Source organism: Apus apus, chromosome 4, assembly GCF_020740795.1.
Source record: "Apus apus isolate bApuApu2 chromosome 4, bApuApu2.pri.cur, whole genome shotgun sequence".
Taxonomy (NCBI): domain Eukaryota; kingdom Metazoa; phylum Chordata; class Aves; order Apodiformes; family Apodidae; genus Apus; species Apus apus.
In genome coordinates this window covers 54,215,243-54,242,444 of record NC_067285.1, presented here as the reverse complement: position 1 = coordinate 54,242,444, position 27,202 = coordinate 54,215,243, and the positions used below count along the sequence as shown (strand labels likewise).

Genomic DNA, 27,202 nt, shown 5'->3' with positions numbered 1-27,202 from the left:
AGTGCTCCAGCCTGTCTAGGTCTCACTGAATGGCAGCACAGCCTTCTGTTGTGTCAGCCAGTTTAGTGTCATCAGCAAACTTGCTGAGAGAGCACTCTGTTCCCTCATCCAGGTCGTTGATTAATATGTTGGATAGTACTGGTCGCAGCACCGGCCCCTGAGGGACTCCACTAGATACAGACCCCCAACTAGCCTCTGTCCCATTGACCACAACTCTCGGACTTCTTTCCTTCAGCAAGTTCACGATCCACCTCACTACCTGACCATCCAGCTCACACTTCCTCAGTTTAGCTGCGAGGATGCTGTGGGAGTGCATCATGTGCTTTACTGAAAGCAAGATAAAGCACATCCACTGCTCTACCATCCTCTATCCACCTGGTTATGTCCTCATGAAAGGCTACCAGGTTGGTTAAACGTGACTTCTCCTTGGTAAAACCATATTGACTTGGTAAAGCCATATTTAACCACTACACTGAAAAGCCAATGCAGATTGCAGTAATTGAGAGAACTGTTACCTCAACAGGGGCTCTCTGGCCTGCAAACTGATAGCTGAGCTGAGATTTCTAAGGTTTGGAACAGATACCTAATAATAGCCATTGGGAGTCCTCCTCTTTATCCTGTTACACCTGCTTCTGCCCACTCAGGGCTTCTGCCTGCACAACTAAGAAATGATCCTTGCATCACTGGTCCCTATGATCAACTGTCATGTGGCTGAAGGGCAGTGCTTTGAGCAGCCTGTTCCTGCTCATATATAAAAACAATAGGGTAGGTTAAGTTAAAAATAGTAAATAAATGAAAATTCCCCAAGTTCAGAGCAACTTTAGTTACAGTGCCCATCTTAGTTCTTGTTATTCCCCTTTCCTCTTCCCCTGAACCAGCCCAATGAAAGATTGCAGAGAAGTGCCTCCACCCTGTAGGCCTCTTCTTAGACAAAATGCCTTCATTTAGGCTGTCAACTTATTTATTCTGTCAAAGGAGTAATTTTGTTCCACTGTGAAAGTAAGATTAAAAGAAGGTGAGGAGGTTGTGCCACCCTTGAGTACTTGCTGTCCCTTCTACAAAATTGCTTCTTTTTGCAGCCAGAATGTAAAACGTGTTTGGCTGAGGAGAGAGAGCACGAGCAAGCCCATCTCCACAGCCTAGTGATTAAGGAAGTAGAGGAATCCTAATTCTAGTGAGGGATGCTCTGGTAAGCATGCTAAAAGGAAAGTTTAAACAGCTGTTTGGCAGTGCCGGGTGCTCATTTAACTGAGTTTGATCTGGGTTATGCCAAGCGGGCCAAAGTGAATTATAATTAGATGTGAGCTCTCCAACAGCCCTGAACATCTTTTATTTCAACTAAGACTTTTTAAATGGCAGAATCGATACCCCACCTAGTGGCCGGCGGCATTCTTAGTCATTAGGTTTTTATGCTCTGCTGATTTTACACTGACACCCCCAACAGTTAGCCCGTTAATTTGCCTCTCAATACTGGCAACAGCCATCCTAGTTTCTGTTTGCTAGCCATGAGACAGGCAGAACCACCTTCACGGGGATGCTCTGCAACACAGCTGGCTCCCACAAAGAATGGACTTAAAGTAAATACCTTCTGAGAGTTTAAATATTGTCCCAGATGTGGACAATAAGTTAAGATTTTGCTCAGGGCTTCTGGGTAGAGAAAGTAAAGTACTCTTTACTCTTAACTTAAAAAAATACACAACTCTCCCTGGGGTCCTGAATCCTGAATGCAGGTAATGAAGCTCCTCTTTTGCTACAGGTTTAGTGGTAGTACTCAGTCTTTGCCTTCTCTTCACAGCCACTTGCCTTAGCTTGAGCTTCTAGAAGTATTTGTTGGAGTTTTAACTGTCCCTTTTGAACTTCCCTGTTACTCCAGTCATGAGACTTCCTGATCAGCCTTTAATAAATCTGTAAGAAATCAGTGATTAGGCACGAGGCAACTTCACCCATCCCATACATTTCTCTCTTCTCCAGTAAAGCTCTCCTACCAGAGCGGGAGTTCTGGGGGAGGGCAGCTTCCCATCTAGAGGTCAGCAGTCACTGCCTCTGTTCTGGGCTTGGCAGCCAGATGCCACTGCCCTTCTGAATTGTGGTAGGTTGGAGATGAGAAGGTCAGTGGATTTACATGGGCAGACACACGCAAATTTCATCATTTCAGCCAGAATTCTGGACCTGTGTAGAGATTTAAGCAATCTCTAAATTGTGTACATGATGAAATTCCTGTTTGTCAAAACTGAATTTTCTCATGAAAATGTATTTTCAGTGACTAAAACCTTCCCAGGAGAGTGTTCTGTGATTCTAAATGGCATGTCTCGTCAGATGCAGAGCAACAAAGTCAGAATAGTTGATGGCTAAAATGTATCTGATCCAGAAAATCTCATTTAAGTTTTCAGTCCCATCACAGGAACCTGACCCAGAGTCTCACAGACTGGGTGAATGCCCAAGGGCAGGGTGGCTGGCAGTCAGTGCAGACCTCCTGCTGTCTCCTCGTGGAACTGCTCTATCCCTCACATTCTGCCACCTCTACCCAAAATCCCAGGATCCCGTTCTGTGGAACAGCAGGCGGAACATGCACTGTTTTTTGATCCAGTTGAGGCTGAGAGATATGTGCCCCTCACTGATCAACCACTGATTGCTTCTCACACACTTCATCTGAGGGGTAACAGCAACTTGAATGCTGGGTGTGCTTTGCATCTGTTCTTGGTAAAGGTCAGATCTTTCCCTTCTCCAGCCCAATGGCCTCAGTACATGGCACCTAGTCAGTTGGGTGGAAGCTCAGCAGGAGGACAAGGGAAGTTTCTATCAGGTACAGCCTGAGCAGTGTGAAACCAGATGCCATATGAAGAGCTTTGTGTAAACAAATGTTTTTAAGTTTGCGGCCTGCTGACTTTTGGGTATGTAAACCCATGCAAAATGTATGCACTGTTGTTTTGGTATGACAATTACAACTGGCTGGAGCAAAAATCCAGTGAATATGCTTTCCTATCTACTGTGGAAAGAGGAAGACTGCAAGAACAAGGGGAGAACAGAGCTTGTTTTTACACCCTCCTGTCTACTGCTGATCTGTTGTAAGGAATTTTAAAAACAGAAGTTTCATTCAAAGTCTGCCTTTGTTTAAGAACAAATATTCCTGGTACAATTCACCTGTAAATTACAAATTATCTTAAAACTTTTTTTTTTAAGTAACTGATCTAAAGTTCTCTACCAACCCCTGTAAAGTAGAAAATCTAGTTTGTTTTAAAGCACCTTTTGAACTTAAAGCATATAACAACATTATAGACTTCTCTTTTTGAATTATAATTATTTTGCAGTGCTTACATAAGAACACCTTACAAATACACTTAACAGCTTGAAGTGTTTTTAGATCAATGCATGCAGCTCTCACACAGAAATTCTCACTATGGTGAAGTCAGAAAACTGGGTCACTCTTGTTTTTTAAGGGTAAAAAAGTAAATAAAAAGCCCTCATATGGCATTAAACTCCAAACAGGAACAATAAATTAATAAACAGTGGAAGTTACCGGTACTAGGTAAAATGTCTTTCCAGCTTTCCTTGTGGGAAACATCCACATTGGTAGGTGAATGGCTTTCATGCATCTTCTATAGTGGCTTCTCACTGCGAAAGGTGGTAATCTTAAAGCAACAAGTGCACAGGAGTTACTCTGAAATTTAAAAAAAAAAAAAAAAAAAAGTCATCAGTAAAGCCTTGTCTTTTAATTCTACAGCAAGGGAAAGTGTCTAAAATGCTGCACCATAACAGATGCCTGAGCAGCTCTGATCCACAGGAACAGGTGTTCTGTTCACTGTTTTCCTGCCCTGGGGTATTTTCTGCCACTTGGCTACTCTAATGTAAACTACCTGGCCCTTCAGCAGAGACAGCCAGGCCTGAACATAACATGCTAGGTTACAGTGTTTTCTAAATATGAGCTGGAACAGCACTTTCCAAAATTCTGAGAGATGCTTTCAACGCTACAGGAAAAAGGCATGTTAACATCTTCCCAAGCAGTCTCCCATTTCTCCCTTGCATGGGACCTGGCAAGGTGGATGCAGCTGCCTGGGTTGCACTGCAGTGGGTGGGACAGCCCTCCTGGAAATCCCCATGTACCAAAGTACTCCCCTCACTCTGGCAAATACAGGGATGTGGCCAAGAAAAGTTGGAGGTGCAATGTATCTTTGCAAATTCTCTACTGAGAGAAGGAGTATCATACAATTCCTTGGAGGTCCTTAGCTGTGAAACAGTTGGCTACACAGCCAGATCTTCTTAACTAGTGATGGGTTAAAAAATTATGACTGAAGCAGTAACTCCCACATAGGGAGGTCTCAGGAGAATCTTGGCTTAAGTCAGTTTTGTATGAGCTACTTCAGTGGAGCACTGGAAATTTCATCACTTCTGATATGTATGTAGGGATAAAAGTGTTGATTAGATCATTATGTTTCATGCAGCACAAACTATTTTGGGATGTTCCTTTCTAATATATTTGGAGACCATCAAATACAGTTGAATATATTTCTATTAACAGAATAAATGCTATAAATGCATTGGAAAAAGCTTTTGGTTTTCTTCTTTTACAAGGACAAGTACTTTGAATATGCTTTTTGGATGTGTTCAGCGAATGAGAGTCTAAGTTCACATTTATTTTTATTCAACAGATGTGGAAGTTTCTAAGGAAGGGGACACTGAAAATAGTTGCAAGTCTCTGGACTTGCTCAGCATTTCAAGAATAGTTACTTCTGTCTTCCCTTGAAGACATATTTTAACTTGTCAGTCCCATGAAAATGCAAACTGTTCAATATCTAAAAATTATGTCTGCTGGGTATTAAGTTAAGAAACAAACTAGGAAAAGCCTGTAAGTCCAAGACTGTCTCGTGTTGCTTGTTTTGCTCTGAAGTGATTGAAAAGTTTCCAGGTGTGTCATTTTGATCCTCATAGTTGGGAGGAGTGGCTGACACACCAGAAGGCTGTGCTGCCATTCAGAGAGACTTAGACAGGCTGGAGACTTGGGCGGGGAAAAACCTGATGAAGTTTAACAAGAGCAAGTGTAGAGTTTTGCATTTGGGGAAGAAAAACGCCATGCACCAGTACAGGTTGGGGGCTGACCTGCTGGAGAGCAGTGTAGGTGAAAGGGACCTGGGGGTCATGGTAGACAGGAGGATGACCATGAGTCAGCAGTGTGCCCTTGTGGCTAAGAAGGCCAATGGCATCCTGGGGTGTATTAGAAAGGGTGTGGTTAGTAGGTCAAGGAAGGTTCTCCTCCCCCTCTATTCTGCATTGGTGAGGCCACATCTGGAATATTGTGTCCAGTTCTGGGCCCCTCAGTTCCAGAAGGACAGGGAAGTGCTTGAAAGAGTCCAGCGCAGAGCCACAAGGATGATTAAGGGAGTGGAACATCTCCCTTATGAGGAAAGGCTGAGGGAGCTGGGTCTCTTTAGTTTGGAGAAAAGGAGACTGAGGGGGGACCTCATCAATGTTTACAAATATGTAAAGGGTGAGTGTCAAGACGATGGAGTTAAGCTTTTTTCAGTGAAGACCAGTGATAGGACAAGGGGTAATGGATACAAGTTGGAGCATAGGAGGTTTAAGATGAATATCAGGAAAAATTTTTTTACTGTAAGAGTGACAGAGCACTGGAACAGGCTGCCCAGAGAGGTTGTGGAGTCTCCTTCGCTGGAGACATTCAAAACCCGCCTAGATGCCTTCCTGTGTGATGTACTCTAGGTGACCCTGCTCTGGCAGGGGGGTTGGACTAGATGATCTTTCGAGGTCCCTTCCAACCCCTAGGATTCTATGATTCTATGATTCTATGATAGTTTACTGACAGGCAGTTTAAAAATACTTTTCATCTTTCTGCAGAGCTACTGCACCTCAAGAATCATAGAATGCTTTGGGTTGGAACAGGCCTTTAAAGGTCATCCAGTCCAACCCCCTGACTTCTGAATTGGTCTGAGGGCTTTGTCCTTTCATGAGAAGCTTCACATCCTCCATTTTTGCAGGGAAAAGTCCTGTGGTTTGGCATGGAAAAGTTCTGCTGTTACAGGACTTGACTCTGCAAGTCTAAGAGGAGTTTGACCTCCCTATTCACATGTTCCTTTATGATAAAATACAGCTGGCAGAAGTGTTGCAGCAACAAAGGGCAGCTTTTTAGGAGATGGGATTTAAGGACTCTGTATGTCAGTTCTTGAAGCAGACTGAAAAGGCAATTATTAACATCCCCTGTTGAAATCACAAATGTCTTTTCTGTCTTTATATTGAAATTAAGTTTCTGACACAGCTGCTTTTACTGCCAGTTACTGGAATGTGATCTCATTCACTTCTGTACCTTTGCCCTTGTCAAAACCATAAAACTAAAAAGCTTTAAGGAAATTAAAAGAACATTTTTTACGTTTCTGGCTTCTGCTTGGGTTTTATTCTTGTTGCATGCCTGATGGGAGATTGGGGCTTTAATGTTCAGATCAGTGTGGAGAACTGGCCTCCAAAAAAGTATGTCTCTCACTGAAACTGACCGTAACAGAGAGACGTAACAGAAAAAATAAAATAAAGGAGAAAACAGTGGCAACACTGTGGGGTAGGGGCCGCACGTAGGCCTGGGAGCTGCAGCCTAGGAGTGCACAGCAAGGGATGCCCGTAACGCCCATCATTTGTGGGACGTTACCGCGCCCATTGCCGCTGCTGCTGGCACAGAGGAGAGAGAAGAAGACAAAAGAGGAGAAGGAAAACCAAATAAGAGCCGAGCTGAAAGCAGCCCTGGCTGAAACCACCACAGGCCGTGACTTTGCCACCAGACCCGGGCCCAGTGAGGAAAACAGCATCAGACTCCTCGCCTTGCCAGCGCTCCTGAGATCATTGAAGAAAGCTCTTAGGGGCCATAGCGGTGAGCGGCCCTGCTGCCCGTGCCGTGCCCAGGCTCCAAAAGAGCCGTCCCCTGTGCCCGGGCACACGGCAGCCCGGATGCCAGAGGCACCAGAAGGACGAAGGCAGCAGCTGCTGCAGCCCCTGCTGTCCCTGCCGCTGGTGCCGCCTGCGCTGGAGCTGCCACCGCTGCCACAGCTCGCCTCACCCTGGCTCCAGCAGGATGTGAGCACAACAGCACCCTCCAAACCTCCCACCTCTAGCTGAGCACAACAGCACCCTCCAAACCTTCCACCTCTAGCTGAGCACAACAGCACCCTCCAAACCTTCCACCTCTAGCTGAGCACAACAGCACCCTCCAAACCTTCCACCTCTAGCTGAGCACAACAGCACCCTCCAAACCTTCCACCTCTAGCTGAGCACATCACCTTCCAAACCTTCCACCTCTAGCTGAGCACAACAGCACCCTCCAAACCTTCCACCTCTAACACCTTCTCCCCCAGGTGTGTCACGGGCCCCTCACTCACATGCACCTCGTTGCCCCTCTATGGGAAAGGCTTCACGCTCTCTCTACCCCAAACTATAATAGCCTTTTGTTTTTTTCTCTCTTTACCGACCGGGTACATTTATATATCCAGTTTTTCCCCACACACACTTTGAAAACTTTTACAGTGAAGTGGTATTTTAAACACATAATCTGCGTGTGTGTGTGCTTCTGAGAGGAGCCTGTCAATTGGTCCTATACCTGGTGGAAGCGAACAGGCTCCCAGCCAGGGACAGACCCACCGAAATAATTCAAAGGCTGTTCTGCATATATATAATTGGTGTCAGAAAATCCTGACAAACAAACAGGGCAATTGTGCCCTGAGATGAGGCGGCTTCGACCCAAAACTGGGTTCGGACCGCAACAATCAGTGTATGGTTTCGGTTGTCTGGATGATAATAATAGACCTCATCTACCAAATATTCCATAGTCCTTGTGACAGAAACCTCATATCCCCTGCCATGAGAATCCCCTGTCAAACATGGGCAGAGGAAAACTGGACCTTTAGTGCTAAAGGCACCATCTGCACCTTCATGAGTGACAGTTTAATAGGGCATTCCTACTCATAGGAACTGGAATGGCTGTGGAATGTTGTCTTCAGCGCTTGAAACACTGCTTGGCCATTTGGGTCTGTACAGAAACGTAGCATCGTGCAGCTCCTGGGTGACAGTGACTGAAATAATGAGTCACTTGGCCTATCTAGGTAGCTGATGTGATAAATGAAGCACTTCTGCTTCAAGAGCTTTCACTGAAACAGGGGCTCTCTGCACATCCCAACACTGTGCCAACACTGCCCAGGCATCCCCGCTCTGGTGCTGGGCATAGCCCCTGCCTTGTTGGGCTGGCTCACCTGAGGGGGATCATCAAACCTAGTGGGGTACATCTTGACAGCAGGGGTGCAGACAGCACCAGCAGATAGCAAAGCTGTTCTGAAGCAGTTTAATCCACTAAGTGTGTGTTAAACCAAAAGCTGTGTCTCTGCTTTCTCTCTCCCTGCAATCGTACATGCAGTGCTCAAGGGCTTTCTGCATGTCCCAGAGGAGCACTGCAGAAAGGCTCATTAAACCTCATGGAGCTTCTATATTTACTTGTCTGCACCATGGCCTCCAATAAATCATTCCTGGGCAGCAAACCAATCCAGTTGTACTGTGCTCTGCCACTGGCTTGCCCACGTGTATAAGCTCCAGATTGAAGGCCTTGATCCCCAGCACATTGTTTGATGTGGGGATGGATTGTGCATGTCATTTTCTGGCAACGGGTTACTTATTTCTGCCAGAATAAGCTCTTCTCATTCTTTTCCCAGGTTCTCATTTGTTATCAAGACCATAGGCCTAGTCCTGTTTAATTAAAACGTGGAATAAAAAAACCCAAACACCTATGAACAAAACTGGGAACTGTCCCACTTCAGTACCTTTTGGTAAAATCCTACTTACATCAGCAACATTCATTTCATTTTCAGCAAGATTGGGGGCTCAAATAAAATCATTGTTACCTTTAAAAATAGCAACATCTTTCTTTGCTCCCTTCCTCCCCCAAAAAAAACCCCCAAACATTGCAACTAGCAGTGGTCGTTGGTTTCCATGCAGAGGCTGGAAAGACCCAATGGGCTTTGATGACTAACCTGTTTGACCAGTACTGTGGTTTGACATCTGTGCTGAAACAGTCCTCCAGGGACAACTCCGAAGGAACAGCAGTCTCCAAGGTATCAGCCACATAAATCTGCATTTTAAGAGACCTATATATGAAAGGATATTAGAAAGGAAATACTATAATGGATTTGTGCTATAGACAATACTATGACCTCACCAGAAAAAATGATTCATAATGCATATAGGAAAAAAGAAAGCAACAAAACAACCCAAAACAGATGGAAGCTATGACACCTGATCATAATGTTAGGATAGGAACAAGGCAGAAGTTGTATTTTCCAAGTTGTTTGCTGAGGTGTGCCTTCTCTCTCAGATTCTTACATTTCTTACTCTATTCAGACTTCCTACTTGTATTTATTCCAGTGGTGTCAGCCTTTCTTTTGCCCTTTCTTCACATTCAGGAGCCCCCTCTGCCTCCAGACGTAGGACTCACAGCCCTGCACTTGGGCCACGTTGCTTCCTCAGCTTTAACCTAGTGGCAGCACGAGGCGTTTCCTCCCTTCCCTTCTTCAGGGTTTATGTAAGATGAAATTCAGGTCACCATATATTATGCATGCATTTTGCATACCTGTCAATAACTTATAAAAGTCACTCTCAATTGTCCTTTTCAGTGCAACCAAGCCAGAAGATCTGGTACACTCTGAAGTTGTTAAAATTCTGGTTTTGTTTGAAAGCCAGTGTCAGGTGTTCTTATGTGGTCTCTGCTGGTGGAGGTTTTCCTTCCCCCACACCTGCTGCCTTGTGTAGACATTCCAGCTCACCTTGTCAAGGTCACCACCCTTTCAGGAGGAGCTGGAGGATCAGTTGCCCGTGGTCCCTGTTGTCTAAACTCTTCTCTGGTCTGTGTGGCATTCCCAGCTCCTTCTCCCTCCATGGCTTTGATTGCAGTGGAAAACACAGAATGAAACCATGAGAAAAGACAATGGTAATCAAAGAGCTGAACAAGACTTGCTCTCCCGTCTCCCATGTACTTAAAACATGGCAGAACAAAGTCGTTGCAGCCCAGTTTTGCCAAGCGATGCAAAACCTAATTGAAGGGGGTAACCACCCCCCTCCATGAGCATCCTGCAATATTAAACAGAAGGTAAAGGACACATGGGAGAAATATGCTCATCCAGGAACAAAACAGGAATTGAAAAGCACAAAGTTTACTCTGTGATAAAAAGCAAAGATAATTTTCCCAGCTCAAACCCATTAAAATGTTTTCTAGTTATATTTCATTATTAAGACGTTTATTGATATTGCAAGTAAAGTGAGGTGCAGAATTATGAACATTCGGTGATTCCTGTGGAAGAAAAAGCTTGAAATGCATGATATAAACAGCGAGAAGCTAAGATTTTCCTAAAACTTTATAAAAATGCTTGTATATTAAAACCGCAAGAATAATTAGTGGATCATTAATAAGAGCAACTCAGTGTATTATGGGGGATGTCACATTTTAAGTTTTACATTTTTGTGATAAAATTGTATCCAGTGAAACAGAGCTGTTCCTGTTATCAGGGTCTGATAGGACATCTCTGTGGGGCTCTTAGAAGTATGGAGAGATGGCTCTTGGTTTTGAGAAGTTCAGGAGAAAATGCCAGACACTGCAGGGTCCTGAAAAAGCCCCCACAAACCCACAACTGAGCATCATAGAATGGCTGCACTTACTTACCATGGTGGTGCCAGTCTGAACTGCACAAAACACTCAACAGGCCCATCTCCACTCAACCTTTACTTTCCCCTAAATACTATTTACACATCCCTTGGATTAGCAGCACGAAGGCAAGATGGGAATAAAGCAGCAGCTGAGTCCAGTTTTGGAGCACAGGGAAGTCACAGACCAAGCAGGATTCCTCCTTCCCCTGTTTCACAACAGTTTGGGTGTTGCAGAAGTCATGGAATCCACATGAGAACATTACTTTCGTACATATTATTAAAAAATAAATGAGAGCAGAACCCTGACGTTGCTTCACCAGGTGTACGGTGAGTCAATCAGTTGTTTTTTTCTTTTGTTCTAGAGCAGTATTTATTCACCTCCAGCAGCATCTGATGAGGTTTGATAGCTGCAGGAAGGGGGCTTACAGGGCAATTAGCACCCATCCCTTCAGTGTTCTGAGGGACAGAGTGACAGCAGAGAGGTGCTGTCTTTTTGTTCCTGCACATGGGACCTTCAGGACAGTTTCCAGAAGCATAATGACGAGGTAGGAAGATCCTTTATACCTGATGGACGGGAAGGCTACAAGTGAAAAATCAGTCCTGACAGATTTATGCAGATAAAATAATGTATAAGCTGCTGGACTAGCTTGGTTCCTCATAAATCTTCTGCACTTTAAGTCCTCAAAGACAATCATGAGGTGCTGTTCCTAGAAATGGAAGGTGAAGTTTGAAAGTATTAGAAGTTCAAGGCGGACAGTTACCCAGCATATAAATGCCCCTCCCTGCTCACAAGAGACAGGTGAAATTACTGAGGACTTTGATAAGAAAGATTTTTTTTTAGGAGTTGCTATTTTTTTGTAGGGTACAATCTTCAAAGCAGCCCATACTGCAACAAGCTCCCCATTCACATCCAAAAAAGGCTGAGTATGAGGATATTGCTGTAATCACTTCAGTATCTCACCAGCCCCTGCTCTTCCAGGCATCTGTAACAAATTACAGACTGCAAGTTGCTGGAGCCCTTTGTCCTCACTGCAGTGTTAACCAGAACTGTTACCACAGTTAACATACAGTAGTTATTTTTTTTCCAGGTAACCTTAACTGTTGCACATTCACAAGACACTATAGGTTATGATAATCCTGTGCCAGCTGCTAGCTACTTTTTTCCAATTTGTCAATGTTACCATATTATTTTGTCTACTGATTAAAACCACAAGACATGAGGGGATGCTGGGTCAGGAAAGTTTTCTGGGCTTGTGGGTGAAGAAGAGAGACAGCTACTGAGATTTATTATTACACACACCACCACCACTGTCCCCCCAACCTCCCCATCCAAGGAGAACAGCAAATGCTTCTTAATTCACAGGTTCCATTTTAACCCCCTTTTATTCAATCCTTCAGGAAAAGCATTTCCCAAATCCCTATACTGGATCCTGGTAGCCTGAAAGAGCAAAGGATTTTTCTGTATGTGCACACAATTAGCTTGTAGGGTAGGAAAAGACAGACCCCTGCCAAGGTGGTTCTTTTCCAGCCTGACTCTGAAGGGAGCCACAGCCTTTCCCACTGATCTTTCTCCAGTTTGCAAGACCCTCATCCCAATTTACCACCCATCAGCATGGAAAGAGATTATGGGGAATTAAGGGAACTAGACAAGGGACTGTTTATTACAAAGCTGGTAGGGATCTAAGGAAGATGCTGAACCCTGCAAGGAAAAACTAGCACTCATTTACAAACAGAACTCAGCATTTTTATTCATTGACTTCCTGCCAGTATTGATACTTGCTACCACCAGAGAAGAGCATAAAAACACAGTACAACATTGTTAACCAGTTAGGAAGGCTGCAAGGGAAAGCGAATCCCAGTACAATTGCAAGTAACTTGGTGGAGTTTATAATTAAGATTTTTTTTAACAGATCAGCAATGAAGCAATAAATATGCTGCTGCACTGAACCAACAACAGGACTTTTTCACTGCATTTGTGGTTTATTGCATTACAGTTTAAAACTAAACGTTATCCATCATCATACATTTGTTCACCAACCAAGTAAATGACACTTTTTCATGTTATATGCTAAATGGCTAAAATTATGCAGTAGCTGGACTAGACTAGGACTAGTAGAGGTAGATATTGAATGGGCAGTGCCAGACAGAAATATTTTGTAAAAGTACTTTTTGTCTTGTTATGAACAGTTGGCAGATGTAACATTTTCAATTAAAAACAACGAACATCTTAGGATGGCCATTCTAAGATGCTTTGGATTTTCTAATAGTTTCTCTTGCAATACTCTTACAAACCCTTTGATATGGTCCCTTGTAAACTGGACAATCTTTGTCCTCTGAGTTTTCTGCCACAATTTACTTGAAGACCAACATAAAAAGCTAGAATCTTTGTGAACATACTACTATTTGCTTGTACCACTCTACAAGTAATACACATTTACAGCTTCCTTGGCAGAGGAAGACTGCATTTGTAGTATTTACAGCTTCAGTAATCTTCCTAGTAATAAAAAAAGCTATTTCATACTTCTCTAAAATGGAATTTCTATTATGCCACCTCCTTATAACTTGCTTCAAGTCTCCTTCTGCCAAGCTGCTCTCTCAGTTGCTCCTTGCCATTCCCACTGCTGGCTGTATGCTCTTGGGAAGGAGTCTCTGCCTGAAAAAGGCAGTGAAACTGGTGTTTGTAGAGGGCAGCCTTCATTTCCAGGAAATATTAATAATGACACCACAACCATGTAAAAGTGTACACCATTTGCTCCTTACAGCATCCAAACACAGTTGACAACTGGAACACTCTTGGAAGCAAGAGTCTTTCCCCAAGCTCAGCAACCATTTTCCTCCATCTGGAACAGCTTTTACTAATGAGCTTAGACTGCTTGACTCCTTACCAACATGACTGTCTGATTATACCACATTTGCATTGTTTTCCTGCACAGAATCCCAAAGAAATGTACTATCAGACAAGTACAACTCTTACTTCCACATAGTTCAAGCTATTTTACATTACCACTTAGGTACCTAAGTAGTACAAACTTTGTATTTAGAACAAACTTTCTTAGGGGGAAAGACAAGGGGAAGATTTCAAAGCTAGCTACTACCTACCCAGTTGTGGAGAACAGCCCATCTTCTCCCCCCACATAAGACTAAATAAAAGACCAGTACAGAACACTTACGGAAACATTTAAAGCCATCATGAAAAGGGAAAAATAAAATCATTTTAATTCAGGTCTATTGAGCTGGATTGTTGATGGCTATCAAATGGTTTTGTTAGCATTAGGGGCACACATTCAAAGAACGACTGTGTTGGATGGGATGCCAGCACTACAGAACAGTGGCACCATTGCTTGAACCCTCAAAGGCAGCATGTTTGACAAACATCTTAAGTCTTCTTATTTTAACTTGCTCCCCTGATACAGACATTGTTTTTGCATCTCTGCCTTCTCACCATGATCTCACCCTTTCATTGGTGTTTTCTTTCTAGAAAGACAATTCAATCTGGCCAAGGGTAAGGTGCTACAGCAACTTCCAGGACCTGCTGTGCAGCTGGAACACCTCCAGACCTGGAAAAACAAACCAAACACTAAAGGAAGATCTAATAGACCAGTTACACATACCTCATCTAGCCCTAGAGAGCTCCCTGGGAAACCTGGAGTTTCCTCCCTACGTTAGGAGAAAAACTGAGTGACAAACTTCATTCTGTATTCTGGCTGACAAACCACACATCAGGACATGATTCCTTCCCTGGAAACATGGAAGAATTAAGACCCCTACTGAAAAAAAAGCATAACCATAGAAGAACAGAGACTTTTAAGGCATTGAAGATGCAAAGAAATAAAATGAGTTACTGAATAGATGATTCTGAGACTTTACCCGTGTGTTCACACATACCACATGTCTGGATGCTCTGGCCTCCAAATGGAACAAGTGAGTACCTCACCTAGCATCTTGGGGCAAACAATCACTTTCAGTTACAATTTAAGTCCACTTCTGACTCCATCATTGCTTCATGCCATGTGCATTTGCACCATCTACAGCATCTAGGGAAAAAATGTCTTTTTAAATTTTTTTGCCCCAGGAAGATACCCATGAAATATGTCATCAGCAGTGGCTCCACTGATGGTGGAAACATCTTTATCCAGAGAAAATCATTAAGCATCTAATGCAATCACATCATTAGTAAGCCCGTGTTCTAGGCCACTCTGAGCATGACTCCAATCCCTGCTCACCTGTGCTGGCAGCCAAGCAGGAATGATAACAATTCCAGAACCAAGTTTCCACTGCAGTGTGCCACTCTGTGCTACTGCTTCACAAGACTCAATGCATTGGACTATAACTTCATTTTCAGCTCTTAAAAACTCTTCCACAGAAGTTAGCATTGCATCTAACAGCAGAGATGCAAAGGAGAATGAATAACAATTCCTTCGCCAATTAAAAAACCTTCTTCAGGTAAACTCGTCTTAGTTTCATTTCCTGAAAATGCAGTCCTCTTCAAGGGGATGAGAAACCTCTCTAATCCATAAGCATCATCTCTGAAGCACTAGGGATGCCTTTCTGCAAGGTTACGAAGAAGTGCCCTTGGGGAAATCACAGTACATGTGACATGGAGGCTTCTGGAAGGCCCACAGAAATATCCTCTCCTACTTGCACAATTGAAAATAACAAGCAACATCTTGCTTTTCTATTTCAACACAAGAATAGGCAGTGAAAAAGGAAACAATCCCGTTTATAGGCAGCACCCAAAAAACAGAATTTGGAAAAAAAAAATTTAAAAATTGCCTGATGCAGTTCACAATCTGTTAAAAAGAGTGAGCACTCATCTGCCTCCAGCTAAGCATCGGAAGCCAAGAAAACGGCAGCAATACTCAGAGGCAAGGCCAAAAGCTCATAGCTTGTGTAGGCAAGATTGAACCATCTTCAGTAGTTGCAGAAGACATGCAGTCCAAGAATCTCAGGCTGCAGAAAGGACTGAGATCTAGACATAGATACCAGAGTCAATTAAAGGCTCTATAGGTATTCTAGCCCCTAAAAGCCCAGCAGAATAAATACACAAATATAGCAATACAACTTACATTTCTGACATGAACTACACTGCAAACACACACAACGACAGTCTAACCGTGAAAAGAAAGTGGTGCTGAATATTCAAGAAACAAAGAACTGTTCTTCTGACACTTAGAAAACTACAAACCCCAACAAGTCTTCCTGGATTTCTTAACTGTATTTGTCAGTCACTGAATTGCCATTATGCGGAAGTGGAAGGCTGTGTATCCACATGACAGATACTCTGTAACTGAACTCCTGCAGCAAAGAAGGCACTCACTTTATAAGCTGTATTTTATTTTCTGCTCTGTTTTTCATATGAGCCTATAAAAAAAACACATTTGAGCACTTATCTATATTATTAACAGAGTAGACTTGTAGACTGAAGCTTGACTTGGAAAATAAAATTCAACATTAACATTGGTGGAACTGAAAAGCCACGTAGTAGAGCATTCTGTGTTATAGGACTTCCCAGACATTCGGTATTTACATATAATGCATTTGCACTTTATACTCAACAACCACCCGTCAGCAGTGACATTATTATTGTAACTGGACAGCACAGAAAGCCAACCCTGAGCTGCGCTCTAGTGAACCCATTAATTTTCAAAGTACAACAGAGATTGGTTTAAATATTCACACAATTGTTTTTCAAAACATTTTATTGCATTATATTTGGTACCTTATGTTCGACAAAGGAAATTACATCTGTAACTGCAGGAATAAGAAGCTGGTCTGTTATTGAAAAAAAATCTTGGGCCCCTTAAACGTTACAAAGTCTTGGGCTTGCCTGAAACAACTGAGCAAGAAATATATTCTTAGAAATGTAGGGCTTCAAGTATTACAAACCTGTGACACTGTGGAAAAGTTCCAGAGGTATCTAAACTGCAGCACTTTAATTTTTTCTGCATAACGTGAACAAGGCCTGCTGAGGTTTTAAACTATTAGTCTCTTGATCAGTCAAAATGGTAGTCAGGAGTTCTTCTCTTTGCAACTTCAAACCATAGTATGTTCTCATTCTGTTTTCACTCTACGTGAAAAATACATGCTATCTTTCTAATTAGTTGGTGCCACATCACAGTGCATAATTTTATTTGGTTCTTGCATTACAGTTTTGAAAAGTTTGGCCAACCTATGCTGATAGGTTCATCTCAAGAACAGCAATGTTGATTCTCCCCACCCCGCCCCCCAGATTTAATTCAAAGAGAGAGTTTTAACTGGTTCCTTCAGTTAAAAACTGTGGTGCAAGAACACCAAACTGATCGTGTACAGTGAGTTTCAGAGACACAACAAGCTTATTGAACACACTATGTTTCTTAATTCTGCTTGATATCCGTATGTCCCAGCATCCACAACACAACACGTATGTTGTGGGTTTCTCTGTATGTTCTGATTCACATTGTGTACTTCTTCCTATGGACAGAATCATCCCCGTATCAAAATCAGTCAGATGCTAAAGCCCCAACAACTCTTTGTGCTCAGTGAAAGAATCCAGTGCTAAAACAGCATTTTTGCTGTCTGAGATAACAGTAATCTCACAAGACAAATTTAAAGTAATATTTCTGCCACACACCTGCTCTGAGGGCTGTACACCTCCAGATTTCATATAAATTAGTTTAAAAACATGGGTAGCTAGGTAAGGAGAAGGGGTTTTTTTCTTCAATTTCAGCAGCTTTTAATTTTTAAGAAACCGAACAACCTATATCCAGTAATATGTTAGATATTTTATATATATTCTTTGTCAGCAGGATAAAAAAAAAAAAAGTAAAACTATTTGAAGGCAACATTTTTTTTTCCTTCTGTTCTCTGTGTAAGTTAGAACAATTCAGCAGGTGCGTGACAAAAATATTATACACCAGATATGGTCCAATGTAATTTTTTTTCCCAATAAAGTTGTTCATATTTCATTGGCCAGTTCTTCAGGTTCTGCAGAACTATCTCCGTTAACTGTGATCTTCATATCCTCTTCATAGCCAGGGGGCATGAAAGCCAAAGCATAAGGGAAAAGCTTATGACAATTTGCTCTGTAAGTTTCAGATGCTTCTTTACAGTCTCCAAGGCTACCGTCACATAAAGCTTCTAATACCTCCATACAAGTCTAATTAAAGAGAAAAATAAAGAAGTGTTATGGTTTCTTAAACATTCATCTGAACACTCACAAACCAGAAATACAACACTGCAAAGAAAAAAACCTCCAAGTATTGTTTGCAGGTTTCTGTCAGTATCAACACTTTAACTAGACACAGCATCACATACCAGTGTACTCTGATTTGAAAGAATCCAGTTTAAAGAGAGATTTTAAAAACAGCTAGAAATCTCAACTTAAAATCAAAATACTAATTTGTCACCTGTTCCTTATTTAAAATAAATAAATAAAACTGATTCCTACTAGTTGGCAACCAAGAACCAGACTTACTTGCAACTAAAAGGTTTTTTGGGCTTGTAGTCCCCAGCTGCCCCTCTACCTCCAATCTTGGGATACACGGAACATTTCAGCAATAAATGTCACACATTTGAATTGTGGTGTTCACAAATAAAAACCATTAATCCAAAAATTATACTATAATTTCCTAATAATACTTTTGTGACAGTGTTTTCAGATAGAATTAGAAGAATTGTAGAATATAATAAAAATAGCATCAGATGAATAACCATAATTAGATGTGAAAACATTTCTGGCAAGGAAAAAAACCCTGCTTTTAAAATTAAAGGATATGTGACTTACTGAAGTGTCTCTGTAACTAGTGAATGAAACCAAATTACTCAGATATTATCACATTCTTCAGCTGTATCTGCAGTTTCATATCAATTTTTCTTCATGATTTAAAATAGAAAAAGGAGATTTCCTGGTTTTTTCAAGTTGCATTCCAAGCATGAGAAAGAGACCTACTGAGCTTCACTAAAGCCTGGCCGCATTTAACACTCGTTCACGTCCTGTATGGCAGTATCAGCAGAGTAAGCCTGTCTTCTTCCACTCCTCTGACCTTTACTATAGCTTGTATTTGTTCTGTGTATTGAGATTTAACTGTACTCTGTCCTCCTGCTTTGGGTTTATGAAGCTCTCCCCAACAACCCCTTTTCCTCACATTAGCTCTCTGCAACCCTGGCATCCAGAAGGTCAAATATATCTACATTTATGGCTGCAACGTGCCCTGAGACAGCTGGTCTTTACTAAAATGAAATGTATTAAGTTTGATCTCTCTGCATGCGAGAGTGCCTTTCAATGAATGCCCTGACTCCTTCAGATTCTCACTTTCTTAGGACACTTTCAGGAGAACTCCAACTCTTTATGTTGGCACCAAGAATGCTTAAATTGAGCTGTTTGTCTTATCACCGTGCTACATGTATCCTCACTGCCAAGTCAGTAAATGTTTCTTGTAGCTCTACCAAGGTAACACCTCTAAAACAACCAAGCAATTTTGGTTATGTTTTAATCTTTCCCCAGTCCAATTCCCATGATTCCCACTCTCAGGCAAAAAACACAGCTATGAGGCAAAAAGATTGATATTGAAGGCAATGCAATTTTTTTTTGTTTCCTAAATCTATCAATAATCTACCTTAAGGTCTTTGAGACTGCTCAAAGAGTAATATACACAAAAAACCCCAAAACCAAGAAAACAGTTTATGAAAACTGCTAAATACGTAGTTAGGATATAAAAGACATGACTTGTGTCCCATAGCCAGATCAGCTGGAGAAAGGATCTGAATCTTTAACATCCTAAGCAAGTTTATAAATCTTGGCAAATTGTCTTTTCTTGTCTCTTTTTTCCCCTCCATTTAATCAAAAAGTTCTACTGTGAACTTAAAATCCTTCCCAGTTAAAGCTCTGCTGAACCTAGTATGTTTCCCAAAGGGATGGGGTTTTTCTGAAAATGCTCATTTTTGCTCACAAAAGAATTTTACTAGAAAGTTCACCAATGTTACTTGCAATAGATCTAAAAAAAATTAGTCTACAGACATAAAGAGCACAATAAAGAATAAAGTGCCAGTGGAACTGAGAGAAATGAAATGTCCTAAAGTTCACTTGGCCTGCCAAGGAATCTCTCTCTAATTAAATGTGCTGGACACTCACAGTGATGTCAAAGGAAACCGTTCGACAGGGATACAGAAATAGTTTATAAAAAAACAGAATAAAGAAAAGAACATTTTATCTCATCTCTGCTTTGTCAGTTAAGGTTCTGCCAATGTGTGGTCATAGGAAGAAAGAAACATGTTTATTAATTGTTTATAAAAAACATTTGAAGACCCTAAAAAACCAATCACTTCTTCTTGAACACTTTGAGTCGCAAGTCAGAACTGACGGCCCTCCTAGATGAAGTTGAGGGGAGGAGGGCAACAGTTGCAGCGGCATGGGGAGATTATCCATGACCACCAGAATGGAACAGTTTCAAAATTTGGTAAGCTTTTTACTTAACTACATACAAGGCCAAAATGTGCTTATGCATCTTCTATTAAACTTAAGATAATTGAGGCAGCTTGCAGGGGGATGAACATGGAAAGCTTTCACAGAGTCTGAGCCACTCCTAAGCTACTCTTTTTCTTGTGAACCGTTGCATGTGTAACAGCTAAAGCTCAGGCACCTTCCTAGTGGGGAGCTTCAGCATCTTTTGCCATGTGAATTCTCTTGCGTTTAATAAGCTTTGCCATTGCCCACAGCAGTAACATGGTTTCTGCTGCTAAGTAGCTATTTTCATATTATGACAAAACTAAATTAATTTACATGTGCAGAAAGGACATTTAATGTTTCAGTTCAGATGAACCTGATGCCCGTTTCTCTCACGTGACAACCCAACCTCCTTACTGTAAGCCACAGCAATCATTTCAGCTTCTTCTTACAGCAGAAATTTGTGTAAAGCTTCCACAGATTTACCAAAAGTTGTTTACTATTTATAAGCATCTATTACCTGAAGATTTCTGTTAATGAGGGATTCATCCAGGGCCATCGCCAGCTCCACTGCCCTTTTCTGACTGGAAGGATCTAAATAGTACATCATTTTGGCAGCTACAGGAGGAAAAAATAAGCTTCATCACCCAGTGAATGACCAAAAGCATCTTACAGACAAACCAAAGAGATAATGACTAAAAGGGGATAATGAATGCTACAGTAGTAGTTCAAAACAGAATCACTGGGAGCATTCAAGGTTGACATCTGAAGATACAGAAGGCTAGCTTTAAGTGTACTATTCAACACCAAACAAAATATTACAACAGCCAGGCATTGTCTAAACCCAGGGTAGAAGCATTTTGCAGTCTACCATGGAATCCCAGGCAATGAACGTAACAAATCAGACCTACTGCAACACACCACAGTTCCCTTCAGCACCACTGCTTCACACAGAAACCAGGGCACAGAAAAGATGTGCACACAGAGCTCTTGTTACAATGTAGTGTCAGGACACAACCAGGACACAGTTCCAAATCCCACAGCACAGATGTGGTTTAAGAAACTTGACGGCAGTTAAGATGCAGAAATAAACTTTCTGGTTTTTGCGGCCAGGTCCAAGCCCTGACTGACCCACAGCAGTACTGCTGCTCCCCTGGGTGGTCTACATCCTGTTTCCCATGTGGTACCCACTGTTACACATGGTGACTATTGACAGAGCCTTTCATAACAGGCTACCAGCATCATCCAAGCTCCTCTTGTTAGGCAGACCACTACCTCTGGACATTACCTGGCCTGCTGAGCACACAGCCTCTTCAAATACACGTATCAAAAAACCAAAACCAAACCAAACCAAAACAAAAAACTACACCAAAAAAAACCAGACAACCTGGTGGTCATGTGATCACAAAACCACAAACTGAGAAAAGAAAAGCATTCCTGATAGAAAGAGTGATTTTTACATCACTGATGCTGATCCTGAGATGTCACTGCTAGATAAACACAGAAAATAAAAAATCAGGGCAGAAAAAGGATAAAGGAAAAAATACCTGATAATCTATGTGGTAGTGAGTCATAGTTCTTTTTAAGGAAAGCTTCATTGAAGTTCTTTGGATTAGTTGCTCCAAAAAGCCGATTCATTTCTTGGTTTAACACTGTTCTAACTGCATCAGGCAGATCCTTACTTTCAGATACTGTTGAAATGGAAAAGAGGTTAACAGAGGTAAGCACAGGCAATCACAGTAAAAAATCACTTTATACATTTATTTTAGTATTTGTCATGTTTACATTATTAATATGATTGGCAAAAACCTCCAAAACTCAGAGGAAGATGCATACAGTTCAAAAAGGCAAATAACTGGATCTGGCTGGAAAAAGTTTTAACTGTGACAGCTGATGCTTGGAAAAAGACAAGCCTTTTTACTACAATACACTCCCCGTTACTGATTAAAAGCTATTAGGCTCAAAGAAGGCTTAGAAGGCTGTTCTTGAATGCATCCAGTCTGTAGCCATCAACAGGAAAGGTGACCTTTGGGGCAAGGGAAGGAAAAGAATCCTTCCAGCCTTCTAATGAAAAGGCCAGAATTCTAAGCCTTCTTGACACAGGCTGCCAGTAGAAAGCCAGATTCCTCACACTGCAGTTCCCATTTCTTCACTCAGTCTTTCAGGGATTCACTATATACTCAGTCTTGAAAAGACTTCCTAGTACTGGTTGGAGCAACTACTAAATGCAGCTTCAGTCATAACAAATAGTTAATTTTAGCATGAATCAGTTTTCAGAAAAGCTTTATGTGTATTAAATATTTTGAATTAATTGTGCTAGCAGTCTACAAACTAAAAATCAGTGACTTAATGTAGGTTAGGCATCATGTGGCAGCATGTACAGATGAAGTCAGATACATACCACTACTGAAGAGATGAATCATACACTCATGAAGCCAAGGATGACTAGAATCAATAGCAAAGGCTCTCTTCACAGACTGAAGCATCAGAAGGAACTTCTCTGGACAATAAAGAATCAGCAAATGGTCAAAAACTTGTGGTTGGAACTCGCTACACTTGTTTGCAGGGGTATTTAGTGTTTGAAATTAGAATTATCAGAAGTTAAAGCCGAGTGTACTGCAACAGCCATTTTTTCTAACATGTTTATTTAAACCAGCAGATTAATCCTGTTAAACTAGCAGGTAAATTTGAACACAGTAAGTTCTTAAAGGATAATATTTAACTGATACAAGAATTAAAAGTCAAGTGTTTCAAAAGTTCTCATTTGCAACTGTACACAACTTCTCAGTGTGTAGTTCTGCAAACTATAAATACAAACAAGTAATTAGGGCAAATGCAAGCTGTGAGAATTAGCAACAGTCTCATTGCTTGTAGATTAAAACACAGCAAAGAAACTGGATAATCATCAAATGTTCAAACTTTCAATTCTCACAGACTTCTCATGGCTGGGGTGTCAGTCCAAAGGAAAGTTGTGTGTCTTGACAGGGACTGACTCCCCAGATCTCATAAATAATTTTTACTTCAATTCTAATATGCATCTTTATGAACCACAAATTGCTTGTTTTCCTGAGTTTTCTTACCTACCTTTTCGAAAATAAATCTCGAAGGCAAAAAGATGTGTCTCTATTTTGTTCTTCACTAAATTCTTCAGGGGTGTTAAAAATTTAATGGCTTCTTCCAAAGGTGCTTCAACCTGCGGATTCAAGGAAGAGACACACCACTAAGTCACAAAGTTTAAACCTATGAACTCTACAACAACAGAACTAGCTACTTCTGAGTCACATTAGAGTTACTGTCATAAAGCAATGCCTAAGATGCTTAGATCCTCTTGTTGCAAATTTTGCATCTTTCACTCAATACTGCTGCCTAAACACAAACTGTCGAATCTAAAAACCTGCTTTACAATGGTTACCAATTACATTTTCTACATATGTGGCCCAAGATCTTGGTAAATAATCGCTTTATGCCTATGGCAGAGTCTGTTCATGTGAGCTTCAGACATGTTCCTGAAAGCTGCCAGGGCACAGTGACATTCCCAGCCAAGACACTAACAGCAAGCTTGAAGTAACTAGAAATTGATCATGGTCTCCAAGTCTTAGCTAGCATAAGCCAGTGAATGGACAGCTTTAACACAAATTAATTCTGTGCAAGGGTTCTTTACAGACAGATCTCTTGCATCTAGAAATGAGGGATAATTTGACCAAGAACTGTCTGTTGTCTTTCAGATTTACATTTTTATGAACATAAGCTACTCTCTAAGAATCAGATACATAATTTAATTGTTGTCTGTTGATAACAACTTAGTAACATTGAAGCAATACACTTCATGGCAAATGACTAAGTTGAAGACAACGACGGACACCTTATGGAGTTCCTGCTAACCATATACTACAGTAGTTTTAATTAAAATATGCACCAATCATGTGCTGTTATGAGTTTGCATATATGATTCACAACTGTGCGCTTAAACTATTTGGAACCTATAATAAAACAGAGTGCAAAGATGAACTTTGGCTTTAATGCCAGAGCTACATATCTTCCAAAGACATACAGAGGCAAATGTTTCAGGAAAACTGTTTGCAAGTGAACTATGTCTGAAATGGTCTTCTGGCACTGGGAAGTGTCTGTACCGTGTTTCTGCCATTAAATTTGTAATATAATTAGGGAGGATTTGCCAAAAGAATGCATTATACAACTGCAACTATTCCCTATTATCTTGGGGACTGCCTAGATTTTCCTGCGATATCCCATAACTTTATCCCTCTGTCTTGCAACCATTTCAATCTGAACTAGCATGGCAACCAGTGACCTAAACAATGGGAATACCAATAATATTACTAAATGACTGGTCAAGTTTTTAAAGTCACTTTACTTTCTCAGCTTTCAACACCTTCTTGATTCTTCCCCACCCCCCATTCAAAACAAATGCAAACAAATGCTGTTAAAGCATATGGTGTTTCAATGTCTCCTCTTTCACAGGTTGTTTATGCTTAATAAATAAAAAAAATATTATGGGACATAAAGAGTGAATGATAATCACCTTACATACAGAATACAAAGACTTCCATCCGATCAACTAGAAATAGGGTATAATCAACAAGTTAGTGCAATATACACATGAAGATTAACTCCACCTGTAACAATTGTCTATGGCTTCAATCACTGCCTTTGATAACTAGCCACATAAGCTGTGATTTCATCCCATTACTGACAGCATATCCAACAAATTATCCCTAGAAAATAATTATTTTTTTAAATGCCACCTGTGAAGAGAAGCCATACAAAAAACAATTTACGTGAATGGCTTTCAGACTGTGTTGTGTGCTCACTGTAACTTTCCTAGTAATGTCTACAACTTTATTATTACACTAGTAAGCACCTTTGCCAACTTCTCAGGAATAAGTTCTTCTTTCGGTCCTCCAATTTCTTCATCATCATCATCTTTCTTCTTTTTCTGATTCCTTTGTTGTTTCTCTTTCTCAGCATTCTTCTTCTCCTCCTCTAGCTGTGCTTTCTTCTGCGCTCTTCTCTGCTTATTTCGTAGCTTCTTTAGCTCCTTGTCAGACATATTTGCTGTACACATGCAAAGGGCAATATTAGACATGAATACTCTCTGGTTTTAGCAGTCTCAATCAGTTGTCAGATAATATAATCTTTTCTAAACCATATCCACTAACTAAGAATGCTGCCGTTGCATAGAAGTTTATTTACTATCAACAGATTATTTTACAGTCTATGCAGCTGCTTCATAAATCACAAATTGCTTTGTGAAATCAGGGCAACAGGAATTAAGAGTAGTGTAATATGCTGAAGGTGGGACAAAGTAATTACTGCATGACTCCACAAGTCCAGTGCCAGGAGTAAAAGTGTACACCAATATACAGGGATTTATTTCTTAGGCATTACACAATAATTTATGTTTAATGTAGTAATTAAATGGTCTAACAAAAAATAAGGTGAAATGGCTGCACTTTGGCAATAACAGTTCTGGCTTTGCTTTTCATGCCCTACAAACATCTTATGCTTGATTCATACTCAGTCCTCTACTCCCTCCAATTAAAGCATGGAGAATTAATTTAAGACACATCAGAAAGTGGCCACAAGAAAATCTATTACACTTTTGCTTGTCTTAATTTCAATCTGAAGCCGCAAAAATGAACTGAAATACTAAAACTTGAGCAAGTCCTCTTGAGGATTTCAATAACCTCTATTCATACCATTTTAGGTGCCCCAAGCCATAATCACTTCAGTTGCTCTCCAATCAGAGATGAGAGGGGGGAAAAAAAGTAAAAACCTGATTGATTTAAATATTATTTTTACACCAGAAGCAAGAGATGATAAAATTTTAAGTTGCTACCTATTAAAATTTTTCCATACTGATAAAATGCTTAGAAAGAGCTACCACTAAGCATACCTGCTTCAGTCTGTGAGAATTTCATACTTCCTCAGCCATTTCATAACACAAACATGTTTTTATTTAAGAATTACAATTATCACTACAAAAACCAACAGTTTTACAGTTACCAAAATGTAAGCACGTATTAGTTGAGCTTTCAATACAACATCTACTTTTACACCCAGGCCAAGTTAAAATTTGCCTCCTTTGAGCCGTGACAAAACTCTTTGTTTTGGCTACTACAGTTCACAACTGTATGAATGCTGGATCTCCAGAAAATATACATTAATTAGTGAAACTGCATATTTAATAAATCCTGAGGATTGAATACCTGTATCAGCCTCGTGTTCTTTATTTTCATCTGTTAAGGGATTATCATGAAGTTTCAAATAGATCTCTATGGCAATTCGTGCTGCTTTGAAGTAGAACGGATGTTGTCGAAGCACATCTTCTAGTTTTAACAAGTCCACATAAGACCTAAGGGTAATCTTCCTCATGCAGTAAGTGTGAAAGTCAAACTGGTCGTCTGTGATTTCTACAAAATGCTAACACAACATAGTAGAACATTATTTAGCAAGCAGTAACAATCAGATACTAACTTTGACCTTTTTAATACACTCTCCCCAAAGGAATCATTTAGTAAAAGCCTCCTGTTTGACAAATACACACTAACTTTCAGAAAAATGACTTAACAAGACCCTCTAAAAATAAAAGTATGGTGAACAGAAAGTATCTTAGGCCAGAAGCAAAATTCAACCATTCCATAATCTCTTAGCAGTAACTACTGTCTGACCACTTGCAGTTTAAGGGACAAAGGTGCTACATTTGTTGTATTAAAACAGCAGTTGAATTTTTCTTCAATTAACTTCTCTAATTTTTCCAGTCTAAAGTATTGTTTTGACTTCCATTAAACACTGTGGCAATGAATTCCACATTTAAATCACACATGGTGTGAGAAAATACTTTTGTTCAAGATCTGTTCTCCTCATTGTCACTTGATGTCCCCTTCTTTTGTTTGAGAAGCAGTGAAAAGTCATTCCCCTCTTCAACCTCTCCATGCACTCATGATCTCATACAATTTCATCCTAAGCTCAGTTGTTGATTGTCAAAGCTGAGGATAAAACAGTAAGCATGATAAGCCAGTTGCAATGTCTTCATGTCGAAGTTACTCCATGGCATGTATTTTACTAACATTTTTAAGGAGGTGTGAT

At 40.8% G+C, this 27,202-nt stretch overlaps 1 protein-coding gene across 2 annotated transcripts in view; it reads right to left on the bottom strand.

The window, feature by feature from the left end:
* Positions 1-16,355: 16,355 nt before the first annotated feature.
* The window catches only part of NAA15 (N-alpha-acetyltransferase 15, NatA auxiliary subunit), a 39,521-nt gene continuing 28,674 nt past the window's right edge, over positions 16,356-27,202 (bottom strand). The window contains exons 14-21 of one of the 2 annotated variants that reach the window (XM_051619902.1): positions 26,323-26,536; positions 24,975-25,168; positions 24,636-24,671; positions 23,180-23,288; positions 22,497-22,595; positions 21,643-21,786; positions 20,616-20,713; positions 16,356-17,809 (exon numbers count right to left, since the gene is read on the bottom strand). In XM_051619902.1, the coding sequence (XP_051475862.1) occupies positions 17,609-17,809; positions 20,616-20,713; positions 21,643-21,786; positions 22,497-22,595; positions 23,180-23,288; positions 24,636-24,671; positions 24,975-25,168; positions 26,323-26,536 (1,095 nt within the window). In that variant the 3' untranslated portion in view covers positions 16,356-17,608. The remainder of the gene's footprint in view (positions 17,810-20,615; positions 20,714-21,642; positions 21,787-22,496; positions 22,596-23,179; positions 23,289-24,635; positions 24,672-24,974; positions 25,169-26,322; positions 26,537-27,202) is intronic. The other variant, XM_051619903.1, reaches the window with a different exon arrangement.